This window comes from Cetorhinus maximus, chromosome 22 (assembly GCF_964194155.1).
Source record: "Cetorhinus maximus chromosome 22, sCetMax3.hap1.1, whole genome shotgun sequence".
In the NCBI taxonomy this organism is placed as follows: Eukaryota; Metazoa; Chordata; class Chondrichthyes; order Lamniformes; family Cetorhinidae; genus Cetorhinus; species Cetorhinus maximus.
Genome location: NC_135900.1, coordinates 48,381,333 through 48,396,716, shown reverse-complemented (window position 1 = coordinate 48,396,716; position 15,384 = coordinate 48,381,333). Strand labels below are relative to the sequence as shown.

The window sequence follows — 15,384 nt, the reverse complement described above, 5'->3', positions numbered from 1 at the left end:
ACCAGCACATCTACTATTTCTACAACTACCTCTTTTAGAACCCTAGGGTGTAAGCTATCAGATCCTAGGGACTTATCAACTTTTAGTCCAATTAATTTCTCCAGAAAATTTGCTTTGCTAACATTCATTACTTCAAATTCCTCACTCTCATTAGACCCATAATTTCCCGTTATTTCTGATAAGTCCTTCATGTCTTATACTTTAAAGGCAGACACAAAATATTTGTTTAACATCTTGGCTTATAAACTACTCCCACCTGTATTCCTGATTCTCCATTATAGTTTTTCCTGCCTCAGCCTCTGGTGGGCCCACATTTACTTTCACTACTATCTTCCTTTATAAATGTTTGTAGAAATTCTTACAATCTGTTTTTATGTTTCTTGTTAATTTACTCTCATGTTCCATTTCTTCTCGCTTCATCGATTTTTGGGCATCCTCCGCTGGGTTCAAAAACTTTCCCAATCCTCAGGCTTACTATTCTTTGTGATATTATAAGCCTTTCTTTTAATTTAATACTATCCTGGAGCCTCTTTAGCTAGCCTCTTTTGTTCACTTTTCTGGTGGGGCATTTATTTCTCAATGGGAGGTATATTTATTGAGAATTATGAAATATTTTTAAAAATATTCACTACTGCTTATCTAGTGCCATACCTTTTAATGTAATTTCCCAATCTACCTTAACCAACTCTTCCCTCAATCATACCTGTATAATTAGCTTCATTTAAGTTTAATATTCTAGTTTCAGACTTATCTATGTCATTCTCAAACTCAATGTAACATTCCATCCTGTTATGAATACTCTTCCCCAGAGGATCTCTTACTTTGAGATTATTAATTAACCATGTCTCATTACACAAGGCAAGATCTAAAATAGCCTCTTCCCTGATCACTTCCATGATGTATTGTTCTAAGAAACGACCTCAAATGCATTCCAGGAACTCCTCCTCTAAATTACTTTGCGAATTTGATTTGTCCAGTTTATATGAAGATTAAGCTCTCCTATGGTTACTGCATTGCCTTTGTCACAAATTCCTTTTATTTCTTGATTAATGTTCTATCCAACAGCAGGGGATCTATAAAACACTCCAATCAGTGTTTTCTGCCCCTTGTTATTTCTTATCCCCATGCATACTGATTCTATTCCTGTTCTTCTGAGCCAAATTCCTTGTCATTACTATCCTTATATCATCCTTTATTATCAGGGTTAGCCCCTTCCTTTTCCATTTTGTCTGTATTTTTGACATATAAGTACTCTGGAATATTTAGTTCTAACCTTGGTCACCAAGCAACCATATCTCTGTAATGGCTATTAGGTCAAATCTATTTATCTCTGTTCATGCCATTAATTTGTCTATCTTGTTACAAATGCTTCACATATTCAGATAAAGAACATTTAATTTTAATTTTATTCTTGGGCACTCCCCTCGCCACTCAATCACCACCACCGCAGCCTCATGGTTTTTAGTTTAATGACCCATTTGCAGCCATTGTCATTCAATTCTCCAGGACACTGGTCCCAGCCCAGTTTTCGTGGAGCTGTCACAATGGATCAACTCCCTTTTTCCTGAGTACTGGTATCAGTACCCCAAAAATGAAAACTCCTGTCTCCCATACCAATCTTTGAGACACACGTTCAACTCCCTGATATGTTTGGTCCTAAGCCATTTTGCCCGTGACTCAGGTAATAATCCAGAGAATATTCCCTTTCAAGTTTCTGCTTATTAATTTGGACCCTAGATCTCCAAACTCCCACAACAGAACCTCACTCTTATGTTATTGGTTCCTAGGTAGGCCTCAACAACTGAATCCTTCCCCTCTCACTCCAAGCTCCTCCCCAACCATGAGATGTCTTTAACACTGGGACTGGGCAGCCACCACAACCTTTGGAACTCCCAGTTCCAGCTGCAGAGGACAATATCTATCCCTCTGACTATATTGTCCCCAACCATAACCACATTTATTTTCACTCTCCCTGCTTGAATGGTCACCTACATCACAGTGCCATGCTCAATTTGCTCATCCACCTTGCAGACTTTGTCCTTATCACTTTAGATCCGACAGACATCAAGAACCTTGTATGTACCTGTTGGAGAAGGGCAAAGACTGAGACTCCTCCAGCACTGCACCTGGAGTCCATTTACCTGCCCAACTCACAGTTAAATTCTCCTGGTCCAGACCACTAACCAGCCCTGTATCACTTTCTAACCTTAGGGACATGACTGCCTCCTGGAGCAAAGTGTCCTAGTAACATTCCCCTCTCTCTGATGTCCCGCAGTCTCTGGAACTCAGACTCCAGCTCAGCAACTCTAAGCTTAGGTTCCTTGAGATCCAAACACTTACTGCAGCTCTGGTTGTCCGGGATCACAAATTTTGCCACAATTGTCCACGGACTACAGTTGTGGCCCTCGGTTCCTAAGTTTTGCTTTAGCCAGACGAAGCAGGAATTGCTTAGGAGCTTAAGAACCTAGGGACTGGAGTGGGAACTTGAAGGAGAAGGAGCAGCAGCAGTCTCAGCAACACCAGTACCTGGGCTTCTCCAAAGACAACAGCTGTGGACGACTGTGGACTGGAGGCCGTACTTAGCACAAAGGTCTATAGACCAAGGTTCACCTTCTTGGACTAAACTGAGGAGCTGTGCAGGAGGGCTTTACCAGGCAGTCTGAATGCTTAAGCAAAGCTTTAGATGGGAGAGGGGCTTCCTGCTATATGCCCCACACAAAAGGGCATGCACTGTCATTGTCCATGTATATTGTACAATATTGCATTGTGGAGATGCTTACGTTTAGAGGAGGAAGAGCAGCAGCAGCAGTCCCTATCAAATATTGATTTGAGTTACAGGTAAATATTTAATTTAATCTACCTATAACTTAAACTGGAGCAAGTAATTAGTTAAATACTAAAGCTAAGTTGATTACATACATAAACTTTAATACATTAAATAAATTAAGGGCCACAACTGCAGCAGCCTGTGGACAATTGTGGCAAAATTTGTGAGGGACAACCAGATCTGCAGTAAGTGTTTGCATCTCAAGGAACCTAAGCTTAGAGTTGCTGAGCTGGAGTCTGAGTTGCAGATACTGCGGGACATCAGAGGTGTCGCTTGCCTGGGATAGATGCCTGGGATGCAGTCAGAAACAGGACTACAGGGGTGCTGAGATGGGGGCAAGAAAAGTGCGAAGGCACCCGATGTAAATTTAACTCCTGCCTAGCAGGTTGGGTTAAAATTGCCCTTTAAATACCAGAATCTCAAAAGTAAGAATTAAAAGTCATGAGCAACGCTGGCCTAGATACTCTGAATGGAAGCATCAATTCTATTCCAAATGCTTCTTTGTTCCTCGGGATTTTTTGGTATTCTACATATCAAGAGCATACCAACGTTAGTCACAATAAACAGCTCTAAAGAGCAGACCTAACTTCCTGACAAAACATAGAGATAGGTAACTTTTGGTTGTTAGATTAGTCAAAGATTCAACCACCTACTCTCTGCAATATGTGACATTAATAAACTGACAAAACACAGCCTACAGCTACCAGGATCCCAAACCTTCTTGTTTTATTGCTTTAAATTGTCATTTACAAAACTGTGAAAAGTTGGGTTACATGGCAAGAACAGCCATCTGTGATAAATTTGAGAGATTTGGGTAATATCACAAATCACAAGAACAAAAAAACCAACAGCTCATAAAATTCAACTTGACAGGTCTTTGTAAAACGCTCCTGGAGTTCCTGCAATCATATATTCTGCTTACAATAATCCCTGTTATATCAGTTTTGAGTCTTTCCTTTATGAATGTGAGTTCCTATTTTCTATGATCAATTCATAAGTAATTAATGACTTAAAAAGCAAACTAAGAACTCTTTTAGCCCTGAATCCTGAATCTCCTAGCCAGGGCACCTGTTTCCCAAACTGTCAGCAACTTGCCAGGATCATGAAGGCCAGTGCATATCAGAATCACAGAATTCTTACTGCGCAGTAGGAGGCCATTCAGCCCATCGTGTCTGAACCGGCTTTCTAAATGAGCATTATGAGTATTATGACTTAGTGCCATTCTCCTGCCTTTTCCCTGTATCCTTGCACATTGTTTCTATTCAAATAATGATCCAATGCCCTCTTGAATGCCAAGATTGAACCTGCCTCCACCACACTTACAGGCAGTGCATTCCAGACTCAAACTACTGGCTGTGTGAAAAAGTTTTCTTTTACATCACATTTGTTTCTTTTGCAAATCACTTTAAATCTGTGCCCTTTTGTTCTCGATCCTTTTACGAGCAGGAACAGTTTCTCCCTTTCTACCCTATGGAGCCCCCTCATCATTTTGAACGCCTCTATGAAATCATCTCTTAGCCTTCTCCTCTCCAAGGAGAACAGTCTCAACCTCTTCAATCTATCTTCATAACTGAAGTTTCACATTCCTGGAACCATTCTTGAAAGCTTCTTCTACACTCTCTCCAATGCGTTCACATCCTTCCTATAGTGTGGCACCCAGAATTGTACACAATACTGCAGCTGAGTCTAACTAGTGTCTTATATAAACTCAGAATAGCCTCCTTGCTCTTGTACTCTATGCCCCTATTAATAAAGCCCAGGATACAGTATGTTTTATTAACTGCTCTCTCCACCCGTCCTGCCACCTTCAATCATCTATGCACATATACACCTAGGTCCCTCTTCTCCTGCACCCCCTTAAGAATTGTACCCCTTATTTTATATTGTCTCTCCATGTTCTTCCGACCAAAATGCATCACCTCACACTTCTCCACATTGAACTTCATCTGCCACCTATCTGCTCACTTCATCAACTTGTCTATGTCTTGCTGAAGTTCTACACTGTCCCCCTCAGAGTTTACAATGCTTCCAAGTTTCATATCGTCCGCAAACTTTGAAATTATCCCCAGCACACCAAGATCTAAATCATTAATATATATCAGGAAAAGCAAGGATGCCAATACCAACCCCTGGGGAACAAACCTTCCTTCAGCCTGAAAAACATCCATTGACCATTACTCTTTGTTTCCTATTACTCAGCCAATTTTGTATCCACATTGTAACTGTCCCTTTTATTCCATGAGCTATAACTTTTCTCACAAATCTGTTGTGTGGCACTGTATCGAATGCCTTTTGAAGTCTATGTACACCAGATCAACAGAATTACCCTCATTAACCCTCTCTGCTACCTGTTCATAAAACTAGTTAGTTAAACATGATTTCCCCTTGAGAAATCCATGCTAGCTCTTCCTGATCAACCCACATATTTCCATATGACTGCTAATTCTATCACGAATAATTGTTTATAGAAGTTCTCCCAGCAATTAAGTTAAACTGACTGGTCTGTAATTGCTGGGCTTACACTTACAACCTTTTTTGAACAAGGGCATAATGGTTGCAATTCTCCAGTCCTCTGGCACCTCCCCTGAGTCTAGGGAAGACTGAAAGATTATGGCCAGTGCCCCTGCAATGCCTCTCACTACCTTCAATATCCTTAGATTCATCTCATCTGGTCCCGGTGCCTTGTCAACTTTAAGTACTGACAGTTTACCCAACACTTTCTCCTTGTCAATTTTGAACCCTTCTAGTGACAGAGTTTCCTCCTCTGTCACCATAGCCAGGCTGGCATCTGCTTCCTTGGTAAAGACAGATGCAAAATTTTCATTTAACACCTCAGCCTCCATGTGTAAATCCCCTTTTTGATCCCCTACCGGCCCTACTCCTCCTTTTACCACTCTTTTACTATTTATGTGCCGATAGAAGACTTTGGGATTCCCCTTTACGTTGGCTGCCTGTCTTTTCTCATAATCCCTCTTTGCTTCTCTTATTTGCTTTATCACTCCCCTTAACCTTCTGTATTCTGCTTGGTTCTCAATTATATTTTCTACCTGAAACCTGTCATAAGCACACTTCTTCTTTATCTTAATTTCTATCTCCTTTATCCAGGGAGCTCTGGATATGTTTGTCCTACCTTTCCCTTTTGAGGGAATATACCTTGACTGTGCCTGAACCATTTCTTTTTTGAAGGTAGCCCATTGTTCAGCTACAGTTTTTCCCACCAACCAGGGTTCCTGTCTATCCAGCCCATCTTCATTTTTATCCCATTGATGTCTGCTCTCCCCCAGTTAATTATTCTTACTCTGGATTGCCTATTGTCCTTTACTACTGTCATCCTAAATCTTATGATACAATGATTACTGTCTCCTAAATGTTCCCCCATTGACATTTGATCTCCTTGGCCCACCTAATTTCCAAGAACCAGGTCCAACAATGTGTCCTTTCTTGTTGGACTGGACATATACTGTAGAAAATTCTCCTAAACACAATCTAGGAACTCTTGCCCCTTTCCGCCCTTTACACTACAGCTGTCCCAGTCTACATTCAGGTACTTAAAGTACCCCCATTGTAACTACTCTATAATGTTTGCATTTCTCTGTAATTTCCCTGCAGATTTCTTCCTCTATATCCTTTCCACTCATTGGTGGCCTATATCTACACTGAGCAATATAATTGCACCCTTTTTGTTCCTCAGCTCTAGCCAAATTGATTCTGTCCTTGAACCCTCTGCGACATCCACTTTCTCTAGCATTGCAATTATCTCCTTAACCAATACTGCCACTCCTCCTCCTTTTCTTCCTTCCCTATCTTTTTTGAACACCTTGTACTCAGGAATATTTAACACCCAATCCTGCCCTTCCTTGAGCCACAACATCATATTTTGGCATGGCAATCTGTGCATGGAACTCCCCAATCTTATTTACTATACTCCATGCATTCACATACACGCACTGTAACCCTGATTTAGTCTTCATGACTTTCTCCCTTACTTTGACTCCATTTATTAACTCACCATTCTTTATACTAGTGCTATCTGTCTCTCCTAGTATTTTGTCCACTCTGGTATTCCTCTATAATGTTCTCTCCTGGTTCCCATGTCCCTGCCAAATTAGTTTAAAACCCTCCCAACAGCACTAGCAAAACACCCCACAAGGAACTCAGTCCCGGCTCTGTTCGGGTGCAACCCATCTGGCTTGTACAGGTGCCATCTTTCCCTGAGCCAGTCCCAGTGTCCCAGGAATCTAAAGCCCTCCCCGGCTTGTACAGGTGCCATCTTCTCCTGTGCAAGTCCCAGTGTCCCAGGAATCTAAAGCTCTCCATCCTGCACTATCTTTCCAGCCATGCATTCATTTGCCTTATCCTCCTATTTCTGTACTCGCTTGCAAATGGCACTGGGAGTAACCTGGAGATTACTACATTTGAGGTCCTGCTTGCAAATTTTCAATCCAGCTCCCTAAATTCTGACTGCAGTACCACATCCCCCCTTCCTACCTAAGTCACAGCTACCAATGTGGCCCTCTGGCTGTTCATTCCCCACCCCCAAGAAGAACGTCCTGTAGCCGCTCGGTGATATCCTTGATCCTGGCACCAGGGAGGCAACATACCATCCTGGAGTCACATCTACAGCCACAGAAATGCCTGTCTGTTCCCTTAACTAATGAATCCCCTATCACTATTGCTCTTCCTTTCTTATTCCTCCCCTCCTGTTTAGCTGAGCCACTTGTGATGCTACAAACTTGGCTCTGACTGCACTCCTTTGAAGAACCAGCTCCCTTTCCAGCTTCCAAAACAGAAAACCAACTTGTGAGCGGGACCCCAGGGGACCTCTGCACTCCCTGCCTGGTTCTCTTGGATTGCCTGACAATCACCCATTCCCTTTCTGCCTCCAGGCTCCTAAGCTGTGTGACCACCTCTCTGAATATGCTATCCACATAGCTCTCAGCCTCTCAGATGAGCCACAGTGACTCCAGCTGCCACTCAAGCTCAATTTTCTGCAGCTGGAAGCACTTCTTGCACATGTACAACACCGGTACGTCCATGACTTCCCACATATTAGAGGCCACACATTCCACTCGACCAAGCTGTCCTGCCATGTCCTAATTTTATTTTACTTTGGTTTGCTTATATTACTTTATCATGCTGGCCCTGACTGTCCCTTATTCCTGATGTTTCTCACTTAAATCCAAGTATAGGTACTTCTTTAAAAATAATACACCTTTCTAATTTACAGCAATTTAAAGACAGTCCCTAAGAGCAGTTTCTTACCAACCAATGAACTTACGGTTTTCCTGTGATGTCACTATTTGTTTTTCTCACTCTCCTTTCGAGCTCAGCGCGGGCTGGTTCCTAGCCGCCGAAAGGTGCGCCTTTCCGACTCCCAAGGTAAGTGTAGGCCTCAAGTCTCGGTCATGATTTATCTGCTCCCACTCCGGGCTGCTCCCTCGCAGGTCCGCCACCTCTCCGGCTCCCAGGTAAGTGGTGTGAGCTTCTTCAGAGAAGCTAACAAACTAGGAAGCCTTTGATCCATGAAGCTGAAGAACTCAAGCCATGGCCACTGAAGGACTGTCGTTCAAAGCACTTCTCTGTTCGACAGGTGATTGCCAACTTCTTGGCACTTTACTTGTCTAACACTTTACACACTTTGTTGTTTCCAGCCTTTAACATGGCAAGGCAGCAGCTTTTGCAGCTGCACCTGAAATTTGCAAACTCCTGAAACAAGACCTCCTTCCTAGTTGAGCGGGTTAATGCATTGCCAATGGCTGACGTGCCTCACACTGGAGGGCCAACTCCTCACCCCCTCTCTGGGTCTCTGCCTCACCCTGAGGCTGTGTGCCATATTCTACAAGAAGAGAAAGCAGAGAGTGTTCATCATAGCTTGTGTGGAGAGGAAAAAAGGACAACATTTGTGGTGGGTGACTGTGAGGCATGGATGTGAGAGTGTTGGGTGGAGATGTAAGGTGTCTGCAAAGAGAGAAATGAGTGAATTGCAAGATGTGTTGACCTGAGGAGTGCTGTACAAAGGAATGTTGGGAAAATCAGAATGTGGGGATTGGCACCTGAAATTTATGTGCCACTCATCTGTCTGAGGTCCTGGATTTTCCTGATACACTGTTCCAAGGTAGGAGGGACCACATTCCTGCTGCTTACCTCCTTGGCCACTTCCATCCACACCTGCTTGGTTGGAGACATGGTCCTCTTCCTCCTGTCCTTGGTGGAGCTCACCTCACTGTAGCCCCTCAGATTCCACAGTGGGACCTCGGGTAAGAGTGAGAGACCTGGGGAGAAGCATTCCCACTTCTAGATAATCAGTTGAGCTCATAACATTTATGCTTGCTAGAAGTAACATACATTAATATGCAGGGACCCATTCTCTGCAAACAAAAAGAATGTTCAAACCTTATGCCTTTTTTGAATTATCCGGGAGTTTGGGGAGTTCATTGTACCCTGTTGCTATCTCACTGGCAACACCTTGACCAATCAAATTTGACTTGCCAACCAATCTGTACCCTTTTCTCCTGTAATATAATTTGTTGTGATCATTTGAAATTTGGCATTCTTGCATTTATCCTGATGAGTGCAAGATGAAATGCTTTAGGAACAGGTTTCATTTTTCAGCAATTTTCAATAACAGTATTATAAAACTTCTAATACCCGTCAGAAATAGCACTGTCTCCTGATACATAACTGTTAACGTTTGCCAAGAATAACATCACACTCTGTTGCAAATAATTAATGCATTTCATAGATGGCATTACTCTGTATTATAAAACTGTTCACTATTCTCCTTGTTATTACTATTCATAACTATTGGAAATAGTGTCACTGTCCCATGATAGGTTTGGATACGCAAGCTTATTCTCATTGGCATGATTTGAGCTTACAAGATTTGGAAATTAGATATCCCACAATCTCACCTAGTGTTTACATAAATTTCTCTCCTCTTCCCACATATGAATCTGTGATGGAGCTTAATGCAAATTCAGTGAGAGTTCCATTATGGATATATACTGCATGTCAATGAGGGCCAGAAAGATTTCCTATCTTTGGGTGGAAGAGCCTCCCAGTTTTAGCTCTGCTCGATTATGTGGTAAAGGCAAATGGAAAGAGTTCTTAAGTGAAACGGCTTTTTTATTGTTTATTTTTCTGTGGCTTTTCTAGGTTTCTCTGTTTTCTTTTTGAATGGTACTATCCAGGAAATCTGGGGCAGTCTGTGGTTTCACATTTCCCTACTCCCTTGATACTGTTACAGGAAAGAATGTAAAAGATGTCCCCATTAAGAGAGTGAAGAGCTATTTAATATCTGTCCTCTCTCCAGTAAATGCCTGTTCTCTTGTATTACATCCCGTTGTAGCTTCAGTACTGGTCTTGACATATTGCAATTTGAAGGAATATTACCCCTCTATTATAAAATTGTTGATAATCACCAGAAATATCACTACTCTATATAGTATAAAAATTACATTAGTTTTCCCCTGCTCCTTGTGATCCATTTGCAGCAACTGTTCCTTCAGCTACTATATTTATCCTCTGCAATGTTCACCCTTATCAGTTCCAAAAACTTCCTAGTCCTATTCTTGGACCAAGGCAAGTGAGATGGGCATGCCCACTGTGGTTGGCTAGTGTTCAAGAATGTGAAGGAATTCCCTCAAATTCATCTTTCAGTAGTGAGACAGCATATCCATGCATCCACAACTGTTGAAACTTCTGATATATGTTTTTCTTTCTCTACAGGTACTTTCTGCTTATTTTTTGTGCTGCTGGCTATTGCTGAAGCCATGTTGGCATGTCCCACACAGTGTTCTTGTAAAAACTCTGAAGTGGATTGCAGCAATCTAGGCCTGGTGACCATCCCAACAGACATTCCATCAAACATCAAATTTCTCTCACTCAGCAACAATAAACTCAGCACCTTGCAGGCCCTGACATTCATTAATTTCACCACATTGGAGAAACTGGACCTGTCCAACAACTACCTGGACCAATTACCATCCAATGTATTTGACTATATCAGGAACCTGACTGACCTCAACTTAAGGAATAACAGCATTCGAAGCCTGGATAAAAGTATCTTCTATAAGACCACCAACTTGCAGAGGTTAGACCTTTCTGTTAATGGCCTCTCTCAGATTCCACTGCTCATATTTGACGAAATGCAGAACTTGACATGGTTGAATCTGGAAGACAATAGGATGCCAAATCTTGAAAGGGAGGCCTTTGAGCCACTTGAACTTCTTCGGCAGTTACAACTGGGTGGGAATCCTTGGGAGTGTGACTGCAGCCTGAGGGACTTCAAACACTGGATGGAGTGGTTCCTCTACAAAGGTCAGTAGAGCAAACTCTTGCAATTATGTACACATAATGGGAAGCAATGGCCTAGTGTTATTGTTCAAGGACTAGTAATCCAGGATAATTCTCTGGGGACCTAGGTTTGAATCCTGGCATGGCAAATGGTGGAATTTAAATTCAATTAAAAAAAAACTGGAATTAAAAGTCTAATGATTACCATGAAACCATTGTCAATTGTTGTAAAAACCCATCTGGCTCTGCAAATATCCTTTAGGGAAGGAAATCTGCTGTCCTCATCTGGTCTGGCCTACATGTGACTCCAGACCCACAGCACTGTGGTTGACTCTTAAATGCCCAATAAATACTCTTAAATACCCAATAGTCCCTAACCAGCAATGCTCACATCCCATGAATAAATTTTTTAAAAAGTCTCTGTGGCTCTGGCTAGGGTACATCAGCCGGAGTTCTTGTGATTACTAAATAAATATTAGAAAGAATGTCATTTTGTCTTCAATCCGTGCCACAAACTCTGTTCCCTAGACACAAACTCCATTCCTTGACCCAGCCACTGTCTAAGGCTGAACCAGGCTGTTTGTAACACTGGTATCTTATTTGACTCGGAGATGAATCTCTGCCCCATATCCACTCCATCTTCACCTTCCACCTTCATAGCATCATTCATCTCTGCAGCTGCCTCAGCTCATGTGCTGTTAAAGCCATCATCAATGCCATTGTTATCCTTAGGCTTGATAATTTCAATTGTTTCCTGGCAAGCATCCACTCTTCCACAGTAACACCAACAACTTGGATGTATCAGTTAACTAGATGACTGGAGTGTGGTGGAGGATGATGCCAACAGCACAGGTTCAATCTCCATGCCGGCTGTGATAGTTCATGTAGGGTGACCTCCTTGCCTTGCCCCATGCTTGACTGGAGTGGTGATGCTCAGTCTATCTAACCACTAGTCTCTCTAACAGAGCGAGGTGCCATGGTTCCTCATGGACTATGGCTAATTACCTAATTGCCTGGATTTATATAGCACCTTTAACATAGTAAAACATCCCAAGGCATTTCACAGGAACATTAGCAAAAAAATTTGACACTGAGCCACATAAGAACATATTAGGGCAGAGGCCTAAAGCTTGGTCAAGCATTTAGGTTTTAAGGAATATCTTAAAGGAGGAAAACAGGGTAGAGTGGCAGAGAGATTCCTGGAGGGAATTCCAGAGCCTGGGGCCTTGGCAGATAATGGTATGGCTAGCCATGATGAAAAGTGATCAAAATCAGGGATACTAAAGAGATCAGAATTGCAGGAGTACACATATTTTGAAGGGTTGTAGGGCTGGAGGAGATTACAGAGATAGGGATGCCATGCAGAGATTTGAAAACAAAGATCAGAATTTTAAAATAGAGGCATTGCTGGAATGGGAACCAATACAGATCTCTCGCAATTGGGATGATGGATGAACAGGAATTGGTATGAACTAGGACACATATAGCAGAGATTTAGGTGACCCGAAGTTTATGAAGGGTAGATTGTGGGAATGTGGAATGTAGCCAGAAGAGTGTTGGAATAGTCAAGTTTAGAAGCAACAGAAGTATGGATAAGGGTTTCAGCAGCAGATGAGTTGAGTCAAGGGTGGAGACAGGCGATGTTACATAGGTGGAAATAGATGGTCCTTGGTGGGCATGATTATGTGGTCAGATGCTCAACTCAAAGTCAAATACAGTATGATACCAAAGTTACAAATAGCCTAGTTCAGCCTCAGAGAATTGCAAGGAGAGGGATGGAGTTGGTGGCTAGGGAACAGTGGTGGGTCCATGGACAATGACTTCAGTCTTCCCAATATTTAATGGAGGGAATTTCTGCTCATCCAGTACCGGATGTCATACAAGCAGTCTGATATGTTAGAGACAGTGTGGGGTTGAGAGAAGAGGTGGTGTGGAGTTACGTGTTGTCAGCACACATGTGGAAGCTAACACTCGGATAATGTAGCTGAAGGGCAGCATATAAATAGTAAGGGCCCAAGGAAAGATCCATGGGGGATACGAGAGGTAACTGTGTGGGAGCGGGATAGATAAGGCTGGATAGAAAAGAGTGGAACTAGGCAAGTGCAGTCCCAATCCGCTGGATGGCATTGTAGAGGCATTGGAGTAGGATGGTCTGGTCAATACTGCCAAAGGCTGTAGACAGTTTGAGAAGGATGCGGAAGAATAGTTTATCTTTGTCACAATCACATAGGATATCATTTGTAACTCTGATAAGAGTAACGGCGGGGGAAGAAACCTGATTAGAGGGATTCAAACATGGAGTTCTGGGAAAGATGGGCATGGATTTCAAAGGTGGCAACACGTTCAAGGACAATAGGAGGTAATGGATGCTGGAGATGGGGCAGAAGTTTGCAAGCCTCCATAGATCTGAGTTCATCTAAAACTGTGTTGCCTGTATCCTAGCTTGCACTAAGACCTGTTCACCCGTTACCTTAATTTTTCATCGACCTACATTGACTCCTGGTCCAGCTATGCTTTGACCTTAAAATTTGCATCCTTATTTTCAAATTCCTCTAATTCTGGCTCCTTAAGCTTCTCCTTCACCACACTATTGGTGAGCATGCTTTCAGCTGTCAAGACCCTAAGCTCTGGAATGGTCTCCCTAAACCTCTCTGCTTTGTTACGTCTCTCTACTTCTTTAAGACACTCCTTAAAAATTTCTAATATCTGCTTAGGTGGCTTGGTATTGAATTCTATTTGATAATGCTACTGTAAAGTGCCTTGGGATATTTTAGTGCATTACAGTTGTTGTTGCTCTATCTGGTGATTCCTGCAGAAAACACATGTTAATAAATATTGGACCAGAACAACATTTGGTTCAACTGTAAAGACTGAATCTCTGCTTGCAGGGAGGAAAGGGAACTCACATTGAACACGGGAAATAACTGGTATAAAGCCGATGATTTTCCTCCTATTAAAATCATGGAAAATGTGGTTGAAAATGACAGGCTGTGTGTCAGTGATTTCACATGTTGCATTCCCTATGAGTGTTGTCTCCCACTGCAAGTGCACAGTTGACCCTACAATGTCCTCCCTACAATCAAATAACAAAATATGATGAGGGGCAGTTAAAGAGAGGAGAAAATGTTAAATAAAATAAGGCTACTAATACTTGCTCAACAAATACAAACATTACCTGTTCGAGGAAATGGTGATATTGGTAAGATACTGTGTATTGTATTGAGTGGTAGAATGCTACAAGCTCTTATTAACTGATTACTCTGTCTTAAAATCAGGTGGAAAACTTGATGGAATTGAATGTTCTTTGCCGAAAGACCTCCGTGGGAAAGATCTCAGAGTAGTTCCCATAGAGATGTTCAACTATTGTATCCAACTGGAGGATGAAAACAAATCCTCAGAAAGTGGAAAGGTAGTCACTAGCCCTCCCTGTGTGAAACAGGAGGTCAGTACCCCAAGGCCACATTACTTTCATCCCTCAGACTGCATCAGACAACGCTACCGTCCAGTCAGCGTCAGGCGAGCCATTGGAACAGTCATCGTTGCTGGGGTCTTATGTGGCATCGTTTGCATCATGATGGTGGTGGCTGGGGCATATGGTTGCATCTATGCTTCCTTGATGGCAAAATACCACCGAGAACTTAAAAAGCGACAGCCACTGATGGGAGATGGTGAACAAGAGCAGGAGGAGCAAAAGCAGGCCTCTTCCATGGCATGAGGAATAGCTGCATAAATGGCACTGATTTCAATGGAAAAAAAGCTGCCTTCTTCAGTTTTCTCCAGCCCTGGCCTTTATGTGCTTGTTGCAGTGTTGATACATATGTTGACTCATTATTCGCACTGAGGTAAAGGGAGCACATCGAACCATCTAATGAAATGCATCCTACAGGCCTGAATCCTGCTGTGTTTGTATTTTGGAGCTCTAGAGGTAGCAGGCTCCAATACAAAGGCTTCTATAGAAAGGAGGAAGGTGGTCTTCAAACTCTTTTGCAAGTCAGTTGTTTGACAGGGTTATTTAGGACTCAAGGTAAAAATGGTTGTTTGAATCCTTGTACCTGCAGCTGGCTCTTTTTAGTTGGAAGAATGCTAAACCTTTCCTTTTATTCTAGAGGTTTTTGTGCATGAAACAACTCTGAATTCCAATGTCAACTGCTATTCCGTTTAATAAATGTCACTAACCAATTGTTATATTGTTCAGAAATAAAGCTGGTCCTCACTCCAGTAAGGTAGCATCTTCCTGTAATTGTAAAATGCCGTTTGGTACG

General features: G+C 42.3%; 2 protein-coding genes across 4 annotated transcripts in view; one reads left to right on the top strand and one right to left on the bottom strand.

The window, feature by feature from the left end:
- The window catches only part of lrtm2a (leucine rich repeat transmembrane protein 2a), a 55,110-nt gene extending 39,771 nt beyond the window's left edge, over positions 1 to 15,339 (top strand). For both annotated transcript variants that reach the window (XM_078568259.1, XM_078568260.1), the window contains exons 3-4: positions 10,556 to 11,146; positions 14,398 to 15,339. In XM_078568259.1, coding sequence (XP_078424385.1) covers positions 10,556 to 11,146; positions 14,398 to 14,837 — 1,031 coding nt within the window. In that variant the 3' untranslated portion in view covers positions 14,838 to 15,339. The remainder of the gene's footprint in view (positions 1 to 10,555; positions 11,147 to 14,397) is intronic.
- The window catches only part of cacna2d4a (calcium channel, voltage-dependent, alpha 2/delta subunit 4a), a 718,409-nt gene that overhangs the window by 274,131 nt on the left and 428,894 nt on the right, over positions 1 to 15,384 (bottom strand). The window lies entirely within an intron of this gene.